Source organism: Lemur catta, chromosome 16, assembly GCF_020740605.2.
Source record: "Lemur catta isolate mLemCat1 chromosome 16, mLemCat1.pri, whole genome shotgun sequence".
In the NCBI taxonomy this organism is placed as follows: domain Eukaryota; kingdom Metazoa; phylum Chordata; class Mammalia; order Primates; family Lemuridae; genus Lemur; species Lemur catta.
This window is the reverse complement of record NC_059143.1, coordinates 45763112-45785611: the sequence shown is the minus strand read 5'-3', so window position 1 is coordinate 45785611 and position 22500 is coordinate 45763112. Positions and strand designations below refer to the sequence as shown.

At 42.2% G+C, this 22500-nt stretch overlaps 1 protein-coding gene and 1 long non-coding RNA gene across 2 annotated transcripts in view; one reads left to right on the top strand and one right to left on the bottom strand.

Annotated features, from left to right (window-relative positions):
• The window catches only part of BCL2 (BCL2 apoptosis regulator), a 166411-nt gene extending 157910 nt beyond the window's left edge, over positions 1-8501 (top strand). The window contains exon 3 of the mRNA XM_045527927.1: positions 3109-8501. Coding sequence (XP_045383883.1) covers positions 3109-3243 — 135 coding nt within the window. The 3' untranslated portion in view covers positions 3244-8501. The remainder of the gene's footprint in view (positions 1-3108) is intronic.
• LOC123621885 lies at positions 1736-20647 on the bottom strand. Its single transcript, XR_006729303.1, has 4 exons — positions 20522-20647; positions 19692-19795; positions 3833-3920; positions 1736-1995 (listed from the first exon to the last, which is right to left on the bottom strand). It is a non-coding gene; the product is annotated as an uncharacterized LOC123621885 (long non-coding RNA).
• Between the last annotated feature and the right edge of the window lie 1853 nt (positions 20648-22500).

The following is a 22500-nucleotide window of genomic DNA, read 5'->3' as shown; positions in this document are numbered from 1 at the left end:
ATTCTGTGGTGATGGGTGAAGTAAATGAGCCTCAGGGGTGGGTAATATGCTCAAGGTCATCTATGAATAAAACATCGCAGCCTGGGCTTCACCCAGTGCCCTTCCCAGCCCTGGGGACTGCAATAGCACTTCTGTGCTCACGCTTTGGATCAAGAGATGCTAGTTTAGCTCATCTCACTCTAGAAATGACATTTTTCTTTATAATGCACATCAGAAACAGCCTGTGTGGTCCATTAGAAGCACTGTTATTTGTGTGAGGGGTGAAGGTTGTGAAAGGGAATTATGCCAGCTCCAGAGGCGTAGGGATATCTGGGGAGGTCTTTCTTCTGCCCCCTGGTTCCATGTGCCAGGCAGACTGGGAGAAAATGCCAACCAGAGTTTGTCCTGATTCCTGCATGTTCCTAGGATGCTTCTGGTCCAGAAAGGGCCAGGGGCTTAGTCCATTTCAGATTTTGCCTCAGAAACCTCCGTTGATGACTCTGGGAATTCAGGGCCCACACATGGACCCTCTCGATGTCAAGCTGAATTGCAGACAAACCCAGTGCCAGGGCCCTGAAGAATTCAGGGTGTCCTGTGGCTGGGCCCATGGGGGTTTGGCCTGCCTGTCCCTCAGAGAGAGAAGCGTGGAAGGGGGCCTGTTCCAAATTCGAAACCATGTCTGTAGGATCCTGCCATGTGTTTGGAGGAAATGGAGTTTCTCCTGCGTGTAAAGAAGTCCTCGAGGTGTGTTTCTGGACCATCATGATTATAGCTCAGGTTTGTGCTGAGAGCACTAAACGCATATCTCATTTATGTCCATCACCTCGATTTTCTAAGACTCAAATTTAAAAATTTTTAACAATAGATATTAAAAAAGAAGAAGAAAACCCTTACGCCCTCTCCTGGTAAAAGTCAGGCTGGTACGTCTGAAGAGAGAGCGCCCACCGGTTGGTGTGCAGTTCCTTGTCCGGGCTGACTAACCAACCCGTGCGAATCTGACCAACACTGGTGACACACTACTTGGACCATTTGTTCTTCGGTGGTCTGTGATCACAGGGTATCTTTTAAACTAGGGTTTCTCAGCATCAGCACTACTGGTATTTGGGGGCTGGAGACTTCTTTATGGTGGGCGCTGCCCTGTGCGTTGTGGGATGTTGAACAGCATCCCTGGCCTCTACCCACTAGCGGCCAGTAGTGCCCTCACCCCAAATTATGACTACCAAAATGTTTCCAAACACTGCAAATGTCCCGTGGGGGGCACATCACCCTCGGTGTGAACCGCTGACCTAAACGCTTGCCCGCCTTTTGCAAAAGGTGCCGTTGGTCACAGGGCACTCCACAAGAAAGTGAGGGTAGCTCACATAGGGCCTTCATCATTGCCTGAAGCAATTTTGATGACTGAGTTCTCCTCTAGGAGTTTCTTTCAAAAAAACAACTGAACAAGTAGATAAGCATTTATGTGCAAAGATATATCATGATATTTTTTATAATACCAACATTTTTAAACAGCCTAAATAAGGAATTGGGTAAATAAAGTATGACATATACATGATGGACTACGATCCACACATGAGAAGTAACTTGTCTAAATCTATATGTAATAATGTGGGACGTTCCCCTACCAATGCCTCAAACCCTCACTTCAAGACTTCTGCAGGATTCCAAGAGATTGTTACATATGGAAGGAATAATTTCAAACAGATTAACAAGCATCTGGATGAAGTGTTAGGCCAAAGACAGACTTCAAAACAATGACTGAATTCAGAAAACTTTAATCAATCATTGAACATTTACTAAGCACCTACAACATACCAAGACCATGCACAGCTACCTTGTCCATTCACTGCAGAACTTGCCCCAGGTAGAAAAAAATCACCGTGAACATTGTTAGAGTTTCCTCCTCACAGCAGTGCCCGGAGTCATAGTATTGTTACTGTTTCCTATAATAAAATCATGTGTTTTGATTCAGGGTTGTTGGGAATAATCTGGAACTATGCCTTGTCTTCCTCTTCATACCTGAATAAATCACAGCAAGCAAAAAGTATCCATTTACTGATTTATACATTCAAATATTCATGCAGGGAGTTGTTCAAATACTCATTGGGCCCAAATGTGAAACATTAACTCTCCAAAATCTAGGAAATGAGCACTCAATGATTTGTTCAATCTAAGACAATCCGGAGGGTGAACTTTGCTACAACGCACTTCTCCCCCGACTTCAGATGCAGCAATAGGAACAGAAGGGACACCTCACAGAGCGCGTGCTTTCTGCATTTCACAACTCGAGCTAAATGCAGAGTGGTGGGCGTCCAGTCTAGCCACCCCCAAGAGAAACCCTCTGACAGCTGCATTTCCCTGGGAGAACCGTCTTCTCAACCTCAGGGCCCACGCACCCCGCCCTTCCTTACCCACCAGCTAGCACCCCTCCAGGCTACCCGCTCTCACAGAGCTGCCGTTAGCCATGCCAGGGCATCAGCAGAGTGAAGGGGCTGGTTTGGATCTGGCTTCAAAGCTGGCTGTGCCATTTATTAGGCAAGACCCCTAACCTCTGAGTCTGTTTTTTCACCTTGAGAACAGGAACACATAAAATGACTTCCTAAAATTGGTATGAAGACTCAGTAAAATAATGCATGTCAGGCATCAGTAGAGTGCCTGGCATATAGCAAGCACTCCATAAAGGAGTGACAGTCGTCATCATTGCTGCGCATTATTATTTTTGTGAATGGCCATGCTAGCTAAAATTGCAAAACCTCCAATATTTCCTAACTGCCTTTGCTGTTTGATTTTTCTCCTTAGCACTTACCACTCTCTAACACACTATTAATATGATGTATTTATTTTGTTTGCTGTCTATAGTGCTTCACTAGATAAAAAGTAGTCTATTCTATGCACTGCCGTATCACTAAGGTGCCCAGCAAGTGAACAGGTTCTCAATAAATATTTCTTGAATGAGTGAAAAAAGTGGTTTCTGAATCATGCTCTCCAAAGAGTGTTTTTCTTTTCCCTTCTGGCCCTTGTGAAGGTGCCCAGGCTGCTGTGGCAGGATGCCTCTTTCTCGGTGGGGTGGCATTCTGTGCATGCTCTCTTTAATACTCTTTCTTTTTCTTCCCTCCTCTTCCCCCACTGCAGGACGCCTTTGTGGAATTGTATGGCCCCAGCATGCGGCCTCTATTTGATTTCTCCTGGCTGTCTCTGAAGACTCTGCTCAGCCTGGCCCTGGTGGGAGCTTGCATCACCCTGGGTGCCTATCTGGGCCACAAGTGAAGTCAACACACCTGTCCCAAACAAATATGCAAAAGGTTCACAAAAGCAGTAGAAATAATATGCATTGTCAGTGATGTACCATGTAACGAAGCTGTGCTCTCTCTAAAAAAAAAAAAAACAACAACAAACAAAAAAAAAACCAATAAACAACATACACACATACACACATAAAACAGCTTTCAGACAAAATGTCGAATCAGCTATTTACTGCCAAAGGGAAATATCATTTATTTTTTACATTATTAAGAAAAAAGATTTATTTATTTAAGACAGTCCCATCGAAACTCCTGTCTTTGGAAGCCCTACCACAAATTGCAAAGCACCACTTCGTATGGCTCCACCTGGGTGTCCGGTGCCAATAAACACAGATTTGTTTTCCATGTTGTTGGCTGAACTAACTCACCATCTGAAGAGCAGACACACGGACAAAGACCCGACTGTGGGGAAGGCTGGGGAGAAGGTGTTCATTTTACTTGCATTTCTTTGCCCTGGGGGCTGGGATAGTAATAAAGGGAGGGTGCTGGGAGGAAGTCCAATCTTTCCTGGCCTGAAGAACAGACTCTTTGCATATAACTCACGTGGTACATACCTGGTTCGAGGAAAAAAGTTGAGAATTTCAGATGAACACGGTACCCTCCGGGATTTCCACGCCGAAGGACAGCGATGGGAAAAATGCCCTTAAACCATAGGAAAGAAAGTATTTTTTTAAGCTACCAATTGTGCCGAGAAGCATTTTAGCAATTTATACAATATCATCCAGTACCTTAAGCCCTGATTGTGTATAATCATATATTTTAGATACGCAACACCCCCCTTCCTCCCAATACTGGCTCTGTCTGAGTAGGAAATGATCCTCTGGAACTTGAAGAATTGAGCGTTTCGGCGACGTCTTCGGCTTCAGAAAGGCTAAGAGTTACCCTGAGCAACAGGCCGCCACAAGTGCCTGCTTTTGGAGACCCAAGTCTGCAGAACCTGCCCTGCGTCCCAGCTCAGAGGCCTAGTCCTGGAAATTGGCCTGGGCACCCGCGGGCCTCCTCCAGGGGGTTTAAAGAGAGCAGTGTGGTCTCTGAATGTCTGGAAGCTGACGGAGCTCAGAATTCCACCGCCAGGAAAGAGCAATAGAGAGGCTGGGCCTGGGCCTGCCAGCCTGGGCCCCCCAGCTAGGCCCACTCCCACGTGGAACCTGGCAGCCACGGCTCTTCTTAAGACATGTGTCACTGTGGAAGGAAGGAACAGAGGCGCTGTGCCTTTCCTAGCAGAGGGGGACGGTGAAGGCTGGGAAGCCTCCCCGGAAACGAAACATGAGAGGAGATGGCTGCCGCCATTTTGGCCACGGCACATGCGCACTGGCTGTGCGGCCATCAGCCCACCTGTGCGGCTTAAAGCAAGGCTTTAAATGACTTTGGGGAGGGTCATAAATCCTAAAGGAAGCGTTGAAATGAGGTGTCTTGGATTAATTGACCTGTGGCTATGGAATTACATGTAAAACATTATCTTGTCATTGTAGTTTGGTTTTATTTGAAAACTTGACAGAAAAAAAAAAAAGAGTTCCAGGTGTGGAATGTGGGGATTATCTGTACGTCCTGGGGCATTAAAAAAAATAAAAAAAAAAAGGTGGAAAACTATAGAGAAATAGTGAAAGAAGAGAAATCTCCAGCTAATAAACTAGAAAGTATTTTTTTTTCAAGTTTAGAGTCAGCCTTGAGACATTTGTGCATTAACTTTGTGGCATTATCACATTATATACCATTTATCTGTATTAACTCTGGAATGTACTATGTTCATTGTTTAATGCTGTGGTTATTTCGAAAGCTGCTTTAAAAAAAAGATACATGCATCTCAGCGTTTCTAAAGAAATTGTATTTAGTTATGGCCTCTACACTATTTGTTAGCAAAAGTGATCATTTTCCATTTGAGATTTTTGTCTGTTGATTCTTCAGAAGCATTTCTGAGAAGGTGAGATGAGCCCTGAGATTCAGCTACCTGAGAGACCCTGGATTTCACTGGCCACTGAGGAGCTTTGTTTTAACCAAGTTGTGTGCATTTCCATGTCAACAGAATTGTTTATTGTGATGGATATATCTGTTGTCCCTTTGACCTTGTTTCTTGAAGGTTTACTTGTTCCTGGGCAATCTAGCATTTAACTCATGTTATTTAGGATTACATGCATGTTTGGTTAAACCCATGAGGTTCATTCAGTTGAAAATCCAGATGGGAAATGGCCAGAGAATTAAAATCTGGCTATGGTGGTTTTGAACTTTAGAGAGTTGTTTTACGTGGCCTGAAATCAGCAAGACCCACCTAGGGCCCTCCTGCCCTCCTTCCGCAGGAGTCTCCACGACTCTCCTATTGGGCCTTCCTGAACCGTAGTGGTGGTTACACTCCACCAAGAAAGCAGGAAACCTGTGGTATGAAGCCAGACCTCCCTGGCGGGCCTCAGGGAACAGAATGATGAGACCCTTGAATGATGCTAATTTTTAAGCAAAATATTATTTTATGAAAGGTTTACATTGTCAAAGTGATGAATACGGAATATCAAATCCTGTGCTGCTATCCTGCCAAGATCATTTTAATGGAGTCAGTTTGCAGTACACTCCAAGTGGCAAGATCCTCCAAGCTGCTTTAGAAGTAACAATGAAGAACATGGACATTTTTAATATAAAGCCTGTTTGTCTTTTGTTGTTGTTGTTCAAATGGGATTCGCAGAGTATTTGAAAAATGTATATATAAAAAAAGTTACCGGGGGAGCTAACTTCTGGCTGGTTTCCTTTGGCTGTGGGGTTTTGTTATCTGGTTTTAATGATAAATGTGCCAGCCACCCGACTCCAGAACTGTACAGTATTGTGGCTGCACTAGCTCTAAGAGTAGTTGATGTTGCATTTTTCTTATTGTTAAAAACATGTTAGAAGCAATGAATGTATATAAAAGCCTCAAATAGTCATTTTTTTTCCTCCTTTTTTTCATGGTATCAAATTATTTTGCAACTAGGCAACAGAGAGCCATCCATATTTAGTGTTGAGAAGGGGGTCACACCTGCATCTTAACTCCTCTTTATAAACAAAAGGGAGTCCTCTGTAAGTACTTCTCTGTGTTGGGTAGGCTCAGAGTTAAACAGAACACACATACTTTCCAAATTGTAGGTCTCTAAAAAGAGCCCCAAGGAGAAGAGCATCTAAGAACCTTCTGGGTCCTCCCAAGCCCTTGCTGCACAAGTCCCCTAAGAGACCAAAATGGCAACTGACGGATTCTACGGCAAACAGTTCATCCCAGAAGATTTTTCAGGAGCTGACAATTCTTGTAGTCTTAAGATTTGGATAAAAGTCACATTTGGAATTAAGGAAGCACCTTGATTTAGTTCAAACAAAAAACCAACATCTCTGCCCCAGCTCACTTATCTATGATATTCAGATGTGGCCTTCCATTTACATGTGACTTTTATTTCATTAGTAAATGCTTATTGCTTACCATCTAAAGACCTAGCTCTGGCCCGGTGGGAAAAATTAGGAAGTGATTATAAATCAAGAGGTGTTATAATAATCAAGATTAAACATACATAATTAGGGCAATCCCAACACATGTCTAGCTTTCACATCAAGAATCTATTGAATGAACAGAATTGCAAATAATCTATATTTGCAATGAAACTTATCCTAAAACAAACCATTTATAAATGTGAACTTAAACTAATTCCAATTGTACTTTTAAGGCAGTGGTTGTTTTTATACCTTCTTATCACTTATAGTTAGTAATGTACACCTACTCTATCAGAGAAAAACAGGAAGGGCTTGAAATATAAGCCCTTCTAAGGAAATTAGGGAGTCAGTTGAAATTCTATTCTGATCTTATTCTGTGGTGTCTTTTGCAGCCCAGACAAATGTGGTTACACACTTTTTAAAAAATACAATTCTACATTGTCAGGCTTATGAAGGTTCCAATCAGATCTTTATTGTTATTCAATTTGGATCTTTCAGGGAATTTTTTTTTAATTATTATGGCACAAAGGACATTTGCTGCAGGGGTGGGAAGGAGGAAGAATTTTTAAATAAGTAAAACCTTCCCCAGTTTGGATCAGCAAGTGAAAGTTTTCAGAGTAGCCAGAGCTGTAGGGTATGAGGTACCTTCAGTAAGGTCAATGTGACAAATGAGAAACATTTTGAAGTTCTGTGGTAAAACATTTAGATTCCAAAATGCAGTGCAGTTTGGCAGTGCAACGGTGTACATTTCAATGGATATGTCTAATAGGTATTTAAACAATAAATTTGCAATTTTAACCAATAGGATATTTAATGGCAACCTTCTGGTTGACAGGGACATGTGTTTCTAAATGCTTATTATGCACAATACAGGGGAAAAAAATTTAATCAAATGAGATTAAATAAAATAGTGTTAAACTGAATTGGGTAAGTGATAATACAAGTCCTTTAACCTTACCCAATGAATCATTCTGTTCCATGTCTTTGGACAACCATGACCTTGAACAACCATGAAATATGCATCTCACTGGGCACAAAGAAAACCAGATGGAGTATAGATGGTATTGCACCAATTCATCTTGACTACCCCAGAAAAATAACTTAAAGCCAACATCCCATCAATAACAAGGTTGTTCTGCGTACCAAGCTCAGCATAGAAGACAAAAATACTCATGGAAGATGGAAAGGCTAGCCTAATCAAAAAATCCTGGGACTGTTAATAAATATGATTATAGTGTAATACTCAGTAATGCCATACACCTACACCTTTTGGGAAATCTGCAATGGACCCTCCAGATAGCTCATTTCATTAAGTTTTTCCCTTCAGGGTAGCATTTGAAGGAGTCAAAATGATTGAATTTCTTTGGGGAAAACTTTCTTTTGGTGATTGTGTTTATTATGATATCTTCTTAGGTTCTCAACCAAGATTTGTTTTTGTTTTGAGTTACTGCAGTTATTTTTGTTTTAAATAAAATAAGTGTACAATAAGTGTTTTTGTATTGAAAGCTTTTGTTACCAAAATTTTCATACTTTTACCTTCCATGACTGTTTTTAAGGTTGATACATTTTAGGGGTGGCTGATAATCCTGCAATGCTATACACACAAAAAATATATATGGTAAGCATACTTTTTACATAGTTAAGGTAAAATAAGTCTCCAGTTGACCACCATTAAGTATAATGGCACTTTGTTTGTATTGTTGGAAAAAGTCACATTGCCATTAAACTTTCCTTGTCTTTCCAGTTAATATTGTGAAGAAAAATAAAGTACAGTGTGAGATATTGGTTGTGCCCTGGAATTGTTTATAGTGTGTTCGAATGATTTTTCCCTGCCATTCATCATCATTAAAAAAGACTTTGAAAAGCCTTCTTAACAAGACAATGAAACCACCACCCTCAGGGACCAGGCTAAGAAATTGCCTTACAGGTGAAACCACCTTAGAAGGAGACCCTTTTGTTTCTTGGTAATTAACCCTCCTGGTTATGTCCAAGAAGGACCAGTCTTGAGTTTTACTGCTTGGGAGAGCCACAGTTGTTGATGGTGTGTTCTTCCTTGTAGACTGGAGATCTCATCCTCTGCATTCCCTAAGATGAAAGATTGTATGCAAAGGAGGGAAACAAGCTGAAAGTTCTGTTTTGAAGTTAATATTTTTAGATAACCAAAGCAGCCACTTGCTTTGGAGCAAGTAAATCCTAAATTACAAGGGATCCAGTGTTTCCCACTTAGTTTGTGTTCTGATACTCTAAGCCTCAACACTCCAAGTCTCTTCTCTTAGACTCAATTAAAAGGACCGATAGTAACATCTATCTGTCGAACATCTGCTGGATGCAACATTGTGTGTGTACTACCATTTGTTCTCAAACCTTGGAAGGTAGGTCCTGGCTTCTCCTATTTTATAGGAGAAAACTGAGACTCAGAAGTTAATATACCCAAGTTCTCAAACATCATAAGTTATAGAGGCAGAGTTTGAGCCCTGACATGGCTCACTCCAGGGCTCTGCTCCATTCTTTCAACTGGTGGTCTCCAAACTGCTGCATATGGAACCCTGGGGACACACAGCCTTTCCAAGAGGTACTCAGGCATGAGATGCTTAAAGGAACCAAGGTTCTCAACACCCATGGGTACTTTTTCATAAACTGATCTCCTTGAGAACACCTCTGAAATCAGACCAGTTCTCCTCACCCACCTCCCCTTTCACGGTCATCTGTCAAACTTCTTTTTTTTTTTTTTTTTTGAGACAGAGTGTCACTTTCTTGCCCGGGCTAGAGTGAGTGCTGTGGCATCAGCCTAGCTCACAGCAACCTCAAACTCCTGGGCTTAAGCGATCCTACTGCCTCAGCCTCCCTAGTAGCTGGGACTACAGGCATGAGCCACCATGCCCGGCTAATTTTTTTGTATATATATTTTTTAGTTGGCCAGATAATTTCTTTCTATTTTTAGTAGAGACGGGGGTCTCACTCTTGCTCAGGCTGGTCTCGAACTCCTGACCTTGAGCGATCCACCCGCCTCGGCCTCCCAGAGCTAGGATTACAGGCGTGAGCCACCGCGCCCGGCCTGTCAAACTTCTTAAAAGGGAGGCACACTGCTCGCCCTCTCTGAATCTTACTGTGAGGCACTGCAGTGGTGGCTGGGACTGCCTCACACTGGCCAGCAGAGACAACTGTGCACCTGTCTTCCCAAGTGCATGTCAGTGAAGTCAGGTTGGTACCTTGAAATCGGCCGTGGTAGAAGCATTTACACCATGAAAATGAGCAAAAGTTACCTGCACACCACTGGGGATGGCCCTGGGGTGTTAAAATCCTTAGGTTGCCAAAAGGCATGATTTGAAATCCTGGGGCTATATTAGTCTCTAGTGACTAGGGAGAAAATTTTTTGTAAATTGTTTTTCCAATACTTTGCTTTCAACAAAATTGAAAGAGTACCTAGTCAAGACAGCCAACAGATTTTTTTCTAATGTGATTTTTTTCAGAATATAACTCAGAAATTCAAAGAGTTGAGGAACGTCACTATAACAAAACTCCTTCTACTCCCATGTAGTTGTTACATGAACAACACTTGTCAGAGCTTTCATCCATAACAATGAAAAACATGAATAGACTTGCTGGGAACCCTAGCTCTTTCTGACAATAAGTAATTTCTATTTATGGATACATGTCCTTCTTGCAGGGGGGAATAAAGTAGCCCCATTTATCTTAACATATATTTCTAATAAAATTTAAATTTTATATTTAATAATTATTTGTCAGAATTGTAATATATTTGTGTATTTTTATCAATTGAGTAATAAGAATAGTTGCAATAATTAACCAACCAACCCAGGAACAAAAAAATCAAGACTTACGGTCTCAAAAATTCATGGACTTACTTTTGCTGTAGAAAATTAAGACAGATTCATCAATTTTCAACTTCAGTTGTAAGAAATATCATATTAGGATGGGAGGGTAGAATTATGAATTCAAGGCACAAAAGGGAAAATGTAAACTTTCCAAGTGTGAAAAAATAACTCCTATATTTTTCATGTGGAGGATGTTGAGTATCACTTCATTATGGTATTTAGGTTCCACTGTGTATTATTAAAAAGTGATGTAACAAATCTATTTTAAAATGTCAGTTGTTAAACTTGCCAGACAAACTTGCTATTAGCGTGTCTCAAAATTCTATTCGGAACCATGCTCAAGGGAAGAGGCTCCCAGCAAGCCAGCCAATTCAGAGGTTCTCTTTTGAAAGAGACACACAGAAAAAAGAAATGGCACCACAACAAAAGAATGGCTGGGACCTAGGTGACGTGATTTAAGATAGCTGAGTAGGGAACCCTAACTTCTCAGCAGTTCTTAATCCCATTAAAGTGTATCCGGAAATTACCCAAGCATTTTATCAGGAATCACAATTACTTCATGGTGGAAGGGATTGTAAGTTACACTGTACAAAAAAGTTCTGCCACAGACAGTTTGGGGACAATCTTCTTTTTCATACTATTAACAATGCATTAGAAATTATCCTTAGCAACTATTTGCACTTAAATTTTAAAAATCAAATGCCAACTTTAACACGTGAGAGGGTGGCACATGTCTTTCAAACTTCGTTCAGGTGGCACACCCACCAACCTGTCGGAAGACCCCTTCCCTGGAAGTCCGTCCTGGCAAATCCTCCAGACTTTACCAGAATCTGAAGGGCAGATGTGCAGGGAAGGCAGCAGATACCACCTAGCAGGGCTTTTTATTTAAATTCATCTTTCTGTCCGCACCAAGGAAACAGATAATTGGACAGTAATAATAATTGTAATAATTACTCAACCCAGGAACAAAAAAGTGAAGGCTTAAGGTCACTAAAATTTATTAAAATGCATAGACTTAACCTTTGTTGTAGAAAAGTATGAGAAGCTAATCAGTTTTAAACATTAATTTAAAAATGTCATCTGAGTCAAAATGGGGGGTGAAAATGTGAATTGTATACATTTTAAAAGCGATGAAACAGATTTAATTGGTATTCCTACTCCATGTTTATGGGAAGAGGAGAGGAGGCAACGGGTTTAGAGTGACTGTGTTTGCTGGTGTCCCACCACACATGCCACCAAGGGGAGGATTAAATCTCAGGTCCCTGTCAACCTCCTACCAAGCAGAGAGGTCTTGCCAGACAGAACCATTCCAGGGCCAATTCAGCCAATTCAATGATTCTCTTTTGAACGAGAGACACATATAGAAAAATCTAGACACAACTGTATACAAACTGTAAAATGTATATAATAGACTCTAAGTACCATACTGATTTGACTCTCAAACATTGTCTATAAGAAAAAGACAGAAACAAGTTCTTTTTTAACATGGAAATTTGGCATTGTTCCTTTTACTCCTCAAATGCATATTTTCAACCCCCCCCCCAGTTTTATCCTAGATGATATTTCTTAATGTTTAAAAGTGATTCATTAGCCTCTCATACTTTTCTACATATGTCTCTTTGGCCACTAACACCACCCTCAAGGGACCTTCCCTGGAAAGGCATAATCCACCTGCCCTGGTGAGTTCAAAGATGAATGTTGGGTTTTTAGCCTGAGCAACTGGGTGGATAGTGGTGTCATTTATGGTGGTCTCAATCCTGCAGAAGGACTGAGAAAGTGAGGTCGGCAAGGATCAGATCTGCTGGAAGAGAATCAAGAGAAAACTACAGGCTGATAACTTCATCCAGTATCTTTCTCATGAGCATAAAACTCATGTCCAATTCAACAGTCAGCATGTCCTCTTGAGTAACCAGCAGGTGTCTCAAGCTTAGCATGGCCCAAAGAGAACTTTGATCGAGTCATCAGCCTGTAGATTGCATGTAGACATGGACCTGGATGAGGTCACCTGAGAAAGAGAGAACAGGTGAGGCTAGAGCCACGGAGCACTTCAACACATAGAACTTTCAAAAGGAAGCCAGCGGCAGCGGCGGGAGGTTGAGAAGAGAGAGAAGTTATGGCCAGAGAGGAGGAGGCAAACATCTTATTATGATTATGGTGTCATTATCTTATTTAAATCTCACAAAAATCCCATGAATGAGGTGTTATTATCCCTATTGTATTGATGTAGTAAGTGAGGCTAAGAGATGCTTTAGTTAAGATAGGCTAAATTAGGCTGCAGTAACAAATAAACCTTCCCATGTAAGTACCTTAACAAAAAGATTTATGCTCATGCATGAGCTGATGCAAGTTGCGTGCCCCTGAGCACCTCTCCTCCAAGAATTAACCGGGAAGCCAGCCTCTTTCTGTCCTGTGATGCCATCATCTTTGACAAGAGGTTAGCAGACATCTGAAGCTGCCAAAACAGCAAGAGGAAGCAGCTTCCCCCTTCTGGGTGTCAGATCCTCAAATGCAAAGATGGCAAAATGTCTCTCAGTGAGCTTTTCTCCTTCGAGCTGAATGTCTCAGCCATTCACAAGCCTTCATCATCCTGGTTGTCCCATTTGGATGCACTTTGTTTTTCAACATGCCTTTAGAAGATTACACCAAGCTAGAATACCATCTGCTGGTCAGCAACGGTCCTGTCCCAACTGCTTTGGGGCTATTTCCTTCCTGACCTGGAAGCCACACCTCTGATAATATAGATCTGAGCCACATTCATGTTTCAGCCAGTGCTCTGTATTGTTGTCTGATAAGTTGAGATTGACATTGACCCAGCCCTTTTTTTTTTCCATGAACAACTAGGAAGTGTCCAAATACTTACGCAATTGATTTCTTTTAGTCCAAACTCAAGTCTTGACATTTCTGTAAAATTTCTTTTTCTTGGTCTCTGCCCTGCATGCTGAGTCATGTGAATATTCCCAGTCTTGGTTCTTACCTCCAAGCCCTCCAAATTTAAATTTGTGTCATCTACAAATTTGGTAAGACAGCCTTCTACGCCTCTGTCTAAGTGTTTGATAACATTACAAAACAGGTCGAGGTCAAAAATAGAGCCCTGGGCTGCTCTCCTAATTCTTCTCCAATAAAAGTAGACTATAGTTTCTTCTTTTTATCTTTCTGCACTTCATAATTTGCTGAAAAAAGGCAAAAGAAGAGCTGAGATTTCTCCCTTCTCTGTATGGTTGGTAAGTATTACCGTATCTTTGCCTATTTGTATTCTTTTTGTTGCAAATATACGAGGGCTATCCGGAAAGTATCCAGCCACGTAACTGTTCTTGTTATGTTAACCATGGCCGGATACTTTCCGGACAGCCCTCGTATGTCAAAAATCCCTTTTTGTTATTTTGCACTAAAAAAAGAAACACTACAGCTCATTGCCCACCTCACCTCACGTGTCCTCAGTCTCTCTGTCTGTATTCGTAATCACATGCTAAATGAGCCCACGTCCACAGTGAAAGGCAAACCCTCAAAGCAATCAGGACCTGCTCTTTTCTTTTCTCTTCTCTCACTTATTACAGGAGAACTCTCTCTGGCTTGACTTTAACTACAGACTCCTTTCAGTGTCTCCTGCAGCTCCTCCTCCATTGACCCCAGAATACGAATCTCAGAGGGTAACTATCAAAAACTCTGAGGGGCCTGAATTTTCCCACGAGTCAGTCTGCCACAATTTTATGGGTGCTGCTTGAAAATGTGAGACTCCTGGGTCAGAGACAAAAGACAGTTTATTGCTCACAGTAATTGCAGTTGCCGGAGTTATCAGCATTTTTAAGCAGGGTCCCCAAGCCCCGATTCCCACAGGGCAATATGGAGAGGGGCAAGTGATACCTGCAGGCAAAATGGGTTGTCATATAGGAGAGGAAGTTGGAATTTAGGGAATTTGAATCTTTTATATTGGGCAGTAAGCATGTCTGCCCTTTGTTCTGGAAGGAGACATTATCTCCGTCTTCCAAGGCTATTCATGGTACGAATGTTCTTAAAAAGATAGTCTGGACCAAAGAGCAATCAGTGCCTTGCTTGCAACACGAACAGAAACAACATAGATCCACGGAGAATTATCTCCCAGCAGTAACACAGAACACGTCTACCCTGCTGCATTCAGGCCACCAAATGCAGACACAAAATATATCCCTGTAGGCTTTGCTCCTTGAAGCTGAATGTTCTAACCACAATTCCAACCCTGCACCATCCTATCTCCTCCATTTGGACTCATGCCATACATCAACATCTCTTTAGAGGGATTACACCAAATACATCCCGGGTTCCCTAGGTAAGAACTGGCTCAATGCTGCTGATCATCAAAGATAAGCTTGAGTCTTCTCTTTTCAGTCACCTGCTGCCCATGGACACCTGATTATTTACTCTCATCTCAACTAAGGTCAGCTATGGGCCAAATCAAATGTATAATCTACTCCCAAGTCTAGGTCCTTCCTTAGCTTCCTGTTTTCTATCAGTGGTCTCATCATTTCCTCAGGTTAGACACCTTAGGCACATCAGTTCACACTCAATGCTCAATTAGTGGGTTGATTAATGGATCCAGTTATTTGACAAATAATTGTTGAGCTCCATGAGGAGGACAGGTGTGGCCTGGGCTCTAGGCTTTAGGAATTATTAACACCCAGTCCAGGTCCCCATGGGTAAACCATAAACATTTCTCTCTCTCTCTCTCTCTAGACAAGCCTTGGAACAACTGGCTTGGATGCTATGTAGCAATGGATTTTTCTCCATGTTATTTGTCTGTTTTTCACAGTTTCGAGCCCACTCTACCTCAGAGCCCTGCAGGCGGGTAGAGGTGGAAGCTGCAAAGATCGTGAGTAAAACTCAGCAGCATGTAGACCCAGGGTGGCTTTGATCCCCTCTCCCAAGGGGAACATCATCTTCTATATACATGTGGAACCTCTCAGCTGGAGAACAAAAGCAAAAAAAAAAGGAGAAATGAAATATTTATAGGAAAGCTATTTCTCATAAGCAAACATTTGTTCTAAAAGCTTTTAGAAATATAATTATTTTTCTCCTTCTTGGGTTTTTTCTGTTTTTAATATGAAACACTTCCAAGTCCCCTGGTTCGATTTCCAGGAAGCAATAATCCATTTTGCCTTGGGTGGAGTGTAGGTTTCAGAAGTGAAAATGTTTCCATTGAAATTGCCACATGGAGCTATTGCTCCTTCTTTAATGTTCTTGCATAATGAGGGCCCCATTCCCTGGGGCCAGCTTTCTTTCCTTCCACCCTCTACTGCAAGTCTCTGTCCTCTTTGACCCACAGCTGGACTCCTGGCCTCACTCACTCTCACCTACCAAGCAACCGTTGCATGCAGAGGGGAGAACTGCAGACCAGCACCGTTCAACAGAAATAAAGTGTGAGCCACAAACGTGAGCCACACGCGTACTTTTAAATTTTCTAGTAGTCACATTAAAAAATTTAAAGTAACCTCATGAAATTCATTTTAATAACATATCTTATTTAACCCAATCTATCACATCAACATATAATAAATATAAAAATTATTGAGATAGTTCATGTTCTTTTTTCACCTAAGTCAGAATTCGATGTGGAATGGACAGTTGTAGCCCATCTCAATTTGAACGAGCCACGTTTCAAGTGCTCGATAGCCACACGTGGGTGGTGACCACCGTGTTGGCCAACGCAGCATTAGGCTCAGTGTACAGATATGTTACAGCTCACACACAAGCAATGTGTCTGCAAACTGTCTTCCTCTGCCTGCCATGTCCCCCCACCTTACCCCATGCTTGCTAATTAAGTTGTAAGCCTTCCTCTCCAACTGCCTCAACTCTCCTTTTGCAAGCTTACCCCAAGGAATTCTTACTTTTGAAACTTCTGTTGTCTCTTCAAAGGGGTAACTAGATCCTAATTGTGTCCAATGAAAGTATTGCAAGTCCTATCGGCAGGCAGGGAACTCTTGACGTCAGAAGATCAGGGTTCAAATCCCAGCTTGCTAAGTATGACTCTGGGCAAAGTATTTGGCCTCTTTGAATCTTTTGCTTTCTCAATTCAGTGGGAGTGTGAGGTTTGTCCTACCATATTCTACCAGTCTCAAAATGAGGTAAGAGAGAGCAAAATGGTAAATGAGAAGGGGTTGTGGTGCCACATAAAAGGGAAAATAATATTATTTATTATTCCAAACCATTAAAAGTAGTACAGCTACAGAAAATAATAAACCCACAATAACTGCAAAGACAGCATAAGGATTAAAATTAAGAAACTGAACCAAAGAAGCCAAATTTTTTAATTACCATGTCAACGATTTTCTTAACCACTACCAAACCTTGGCTTGTCATTTTAATTTACAGAGAGCGAGCAAGTGAGCAAGTGTGTGAGAAAATGATAAATTACTCCCCAAGATAATAATCAACTGTGGTCCTTGGAGCCAGGTACACATCATGAGAATGCATCTTGATAATACCTCGCAATAAACTTAGTTATGATCTTGACAATGGCACTGCAGAGGCATCCCATGCGGACCTTGTTTTCAAAGACCAATAATTTGAGATGTCTACAGAGAGTTCCTGCAATATCTCTGCCCCATAACCACCTGTATGTTTCCTTGTACTGATAGTTTTTAGATTAGTAACATTAGCTTCTAACATTCCCTGTGACACCACTTAAAACTTACCTTCTCATTGTTTTCTTTAAAATGAGATCTGTGAGCTGGGGAATAGGGAACTGTGTTGTCTTCTCATATTGGGAGATTGTTCTCTCCCAAGCATTACTTAAAAACAAAATTCCAATTTTGAACTTTTCCCACTCGCCTTTACTAATTACTTCCTTTATGTTCCATAACTAATTCAAGTTCAAAGAGAACTGAGTCATTATTTCATCACACTCATCTCCTGCCCCTAGGGAAGCCACTCCACAAACTGGCCACTCCGTAAAGACAGGAGCTAAGAGGTATCTTGGGCTTCATGAGGCCACAATTGTGGTCACTCTGATCCCATCACATGACAACATATTTGTCCGGGTCCAAGAGTGTAGAACATGTTCTCACCTCCAAATGCACATTCACCAGTTGTATGGTGTTTGGAAATAAACAAAGACCAACCAAGTGAGAAGAACAAAGGCAGTTTATCCAGAGCTTTCTGTGTAGAGCAACGGAGTCAGCCACCCACTATCCCTTGCATTTTAGCAGAGACTCAAAGACAGGCAGAAGAGTGGGAAAGATTTATAATGGAAAAAAGAGAAGGCATTGGGTTCACCCTGAGTGCAGGTTGTTGGCATGGGGAAGCCTACATAGAGGTGGGCTAACTAGAAGCAGGATGTCCTACATGAGCAGTTAGAGGTGCATATTTGCCTTTCTCTGGTTGGCCCTAAATTGGAATCAGGAGGAAAAAAGTCAAGAAAGCTGTCAGTTATTAATCAGATCCTCGCCATTTGGGGCCAACTGTTATGGGGGATATTGTTTGGCTTCCTGGATTGTTACTAGAGATAGTGATCTGACTTACGATGGACTGGCTTCCTGGGCTGGTTACCATGGATAATGGACTGGTTTTCTGGGCTGGCTGCTACAGGTAATGGGTCACATTCTACTTTCATATGTGGTCTGGCCATTGTCCATTTGTATATTCAGTCTCTCAGAACTAAAAAAAGCCAGTGAGGATAGCAGGAACCCAGAAAGGGATAAACAGGAATGATCAGCAAATTATGAAATGAAGCCAACAGACTTATGCAACACCCTAACAGCCACACAGCAACTTGTGAAAGACATTCTAAGTCCTTCTCACCCACTTCACAGCCACACAGCTTGGTGATACTCATTGTCTTCATTGTCTTCATATGAGATAGTGCCTCAGGTGCATGTGCAGTCCTGCCAAAGCCACCAAGGACTTGGACTTGCAGAGATCGGATGCAGGAATTCAGACACATGTCTGCAGGACTGATGATGCAACAGGTACCCAAGGGGCGCACTGGGGTCCCCAAGGCTTTCTGGAATAAAGGAAGCATCTCTTTGGATTCCAGAAATCCTAAAATACTTCACCACAGATTCTTTGGAAAAGCTGCATCCACTTCCAACCACCCCAAGTTGTCTTTAGTATGATGTAGTGAGCAGGCTTTAACTCAGATGGGATCCATCCGTGGCTCTGATAATATAATTTCTAAAAACAAAGGATAAAATAATCTACCTTTTACTTGGCACCTAGTGCATGGCAGACACTATGCTAAATGCTTTAGGTAGATTGTCACAACAGCCTTACGAAGAGGGTACCTTTATTTTGAATTTTATAGATCTCTCTGGGCTAAAATCAAGCTGTAGGCAGAGCCATGTTCCTTCTGGAGGCTCTAGGGGAGAATTGTTTTCTTGCATTTTCAAGCTTCTAGGGGCTTCCTTCACCCTGTGTTTGGTGAGCCTTCCTCCCATCACTCCAACCTCTGTGTTTGTTATCAAATCCCCTCTCTCACTCTAACTCTGCAGCTCCTGCCTCCTTCTTATAACCCTGTGATTAGGTTGGGCCCTCCCAGGAAATCCAAGAAAATCTCCTCATCTCAAGATCCTTAACTTTTTTTATTTTATTCATTTATTAATTTTAGAGACAGGGTCTCATTCTGCTGCCCAGGTTGGAGTGCCCTGGCCTGATCATAGCTCACTGCAGCCTCAAACTCCTAGGCTCAAGCAATCCTCCCACGTCAACCTCCTGAGTAGCTGGGACCACAGGCACATGCCACCACATCTGGCTAATTAAAAAAAAATTTCTTCTAGAGACAGGGTCTCACTATGATGCCCAGGCTGGTCTTGAAGTCCTGGCCTCAAACAATCCTCCCACTTTGGCCTCCCAAAGTGCGGGAATTACGGGTGTGAGCCACCACACCCAACCTGGAGATCCTTATCATAAGCACATCTGCAAAGTCCATTCTACCACGTAAGGTAGTATATTCATCAGTTTCAGAGATTAGAATATAGACATCTTTGGAGGAGCCATTATTCAGCCTACCACAATAGTTAAAGAGACTGAGGTTCAGAGAGGTTAATTTGTTTTCGCAAAGCCTCACAGCTAGTAGTAGTGGAGCTGAGGTTTTAGTTTTCTGACTACATCAAGATTCCTCTTCTGAGTTCACCAGTTTGGCATGTGAAGTGCCACGTGTGTAAAGTCTGACCTTCCCCAGGCATGTGGGTCCTCCCCACCACCAGCTGCTGCAGTCAGCACCCAGCCATCCACACCGTTCCATCCAGAAGCTCCAACCTTCAGGGAGACCATGGTCTGCAGTGGGAGGGTGTCCAGTAAACAGAGATGCCTCCCTCCAAAGCTCAGCCTCCTCCAGCTCCACAGCCACAGCCCAGCAATTTCCTCTGGTTTCTTCTTGCTCCCTGTGTGTCTTCCACACACTGCCCTCACCCCAACTCTAGGCCCCTCGAAACCCTTCCCTAGCTTCCCTATCTAGTGCTCTGAGCTCTATCCTCAATGCACACAGGGATAATGCCTGCCCTACAGCTGTTCTTGTTCCCATTTCCTCTTCATAGGAGATCAAGGGTTAGAAAGAATGCCTGGTTTGACCAAGAATTATTTCCAAGCAAGGCCAGTATACCAGCCCCTGAATGAACAGGGTGCTGTGGACAAGAGGACCCCTCAAGAAACCTGTAGAGTCTATCTCCAGGCTGAGTCCCAGGAGGGATAAAGGTTCTGTGTGAGAGGAGGAAGAGAGACTCTTGTTACCACCACGAAGGCCTCACCTTCTGCCCTACCTTCACCCTCCCTCCCTCCTATCAGGAAACTCAAGACACTCTTACTTATACAGGGCAGAATTAGGAAAGTGCACTAGTGTTGGGCTTGCTAATTCTCTGACCTTCTGGGCTCTGAACTGTACTTGCCCAGACCTGCGTTACCTGATCAATACTCCCTGCCTCACCTGGACCTGGTATCTTGTCTTCTGTGTCCTTACGAGCTGGTTGGCTATTCTGATATGCAACCTCTTATCATGTAATTTACCCAAAAGACTGCCAGAACTGCTGTCCCGGTTCTCAGGGTCTGTTCAATAAAATCACAGATATGAGCCTTTCGTGGTATCTTCTCCAACAAGTCAAGGCCCCAAAGTTAAAGAAACACAACCCACTGTGCCAAGAGGAGATGCTCTGCTGCTCTCCTCTGCACTTCCTCGTTGCATGTGGGTGGGCGGGAGCACAGAAGAACACAGGAGAGGTATTCATGGTAAATAAGAAATTAATAAAGACCACAGAGAACCCAGATTCTTCTTTTATCTTCTCTCTAGACCATGGTTCAGTTACCTGTTACAATAACTGCAGATCAATTTCATTTGGTTAATAACTAAAAACAATTGCCCAGAATTCCCTTTGATCTCTCTCCACAGGGATAAATTGTATACAAGGAAGCTTAGCAGGAAAGGTGACTCTCAGAGGAAGTTTCTGGGCCCCTTCTATGGGAGGACATTTTTTTAAGAGTCCCCAAGCGCTGAATTCCCCATCTTTAACACTATGGCTCTTTGTGTTTGATTTCTGCGATTAAGCAAGGCTTCAGCCCTCCCACCCACCATGAATTCTGGCCCCCAGTGAGACGTTGCAGAAGGCCCTGCTTAAATCCTGGACATGGTTGAGTGAGGGAGACATTTATTGTCTGTCTTAGCTGTAAGTGAGGCTAGGTGTTTATGAAGTATGTTCAGGACACACATGTCGTGGTCAGCCTGCCCACGTCCTGTCACCCTGCATCTGGCCACTGAGGTCGACTGACTGGATGCTGGAACGATGGTTCCTCTGACTCCAGGGCACAGCCAATCCATTGACCTCCTCCTATAGCAGAGCCCAATTTTCCAAATGTCTTTCGGAGCATAACAGTATTACTAGCACACTCCTGCATAGACAGTAAATATAGCAATGTTTCTTGGTCCCCCAAAACTAATCTAGACTTCTTCATTCCTGTAAATTTCCACAGGCCAATAAAAATAAGAATATAATTTAAACAGAATTGAATATACCAAGATGAGCCTCTCCAAAGAGGAGCCCGTGTTTTTATACTTTAAGACCATTTGTTATATTACATTATTTTACTTGTAAAAATCAAATATATTTGATATGGAAAATTTCTTTCAAAAATCAAGACTGAAATAAAGAACATCCTCTCCCCCAAATTCCAAAATGGCCAAGAAACATATTCTTATAAGTTCCTGAATATCCTTTTTATTTAACCTTCCTTTATGGGTCTCTGTTTCTTAAAATTCTGGAAAAATCAAGGCATTGGCTGGGTTATTTCCGAGGCAACACTGTTCAATAGAATTTTCCACAGTGACAGAATTGTTCTTTTTTTCTTTTTCTTTTCTTTTCTTTTCTTTTCTTTTCTTTTCTTTTCTTTTCTTTCTTTCTTTCTTTCTTTCTTTCTTTCTTTCTTTCTTTCTTTCTTTCTTTCTTTCTTTCTTCTTTCTTTCTTTCTTCTTTCTTTCTTTCTTTCTTTTTCTTTTTCTTTCTTTCTTTCTTTTCTTTTCTTTTCTTTCTTTTTTTGACACAGAGTCTCACTCTATTGCCCCAGGTAGAATGCAGTGGCATCATCATAGCTCACTGCAACCTCACATTCCTGGACTCAAGTAATCCTCCTGCCTCAGCCTCCCAAATAGTTGGGACTACAGGCCTGTGCCATGACACCCCGCTATTTTTTTCTATTTTTATTTAATAGTAGAGACAGGGTCTTGCTCTTTCTCAGGCTTGTCTAGAACACCTGAGCTCAAGCAATCCAGGCTCATTTCGAACACTTGAGCTCAAGCAATCCTCCCACCTCAGCCACCCAGACTGCTAGGATTATAGGCATGAGCCACCACGCCCAGCCAGAAATGTTCTATATATTTTGTTTCTATATCAGAAACAAAATTTTACATTTTGTTCAATTTTGTTTAAATTAAAATAGCTGCATGTGGCTAGTGGCTATGTATTGGACAGGGCAGCTCCAAGGGGTCCCTTCTTGAG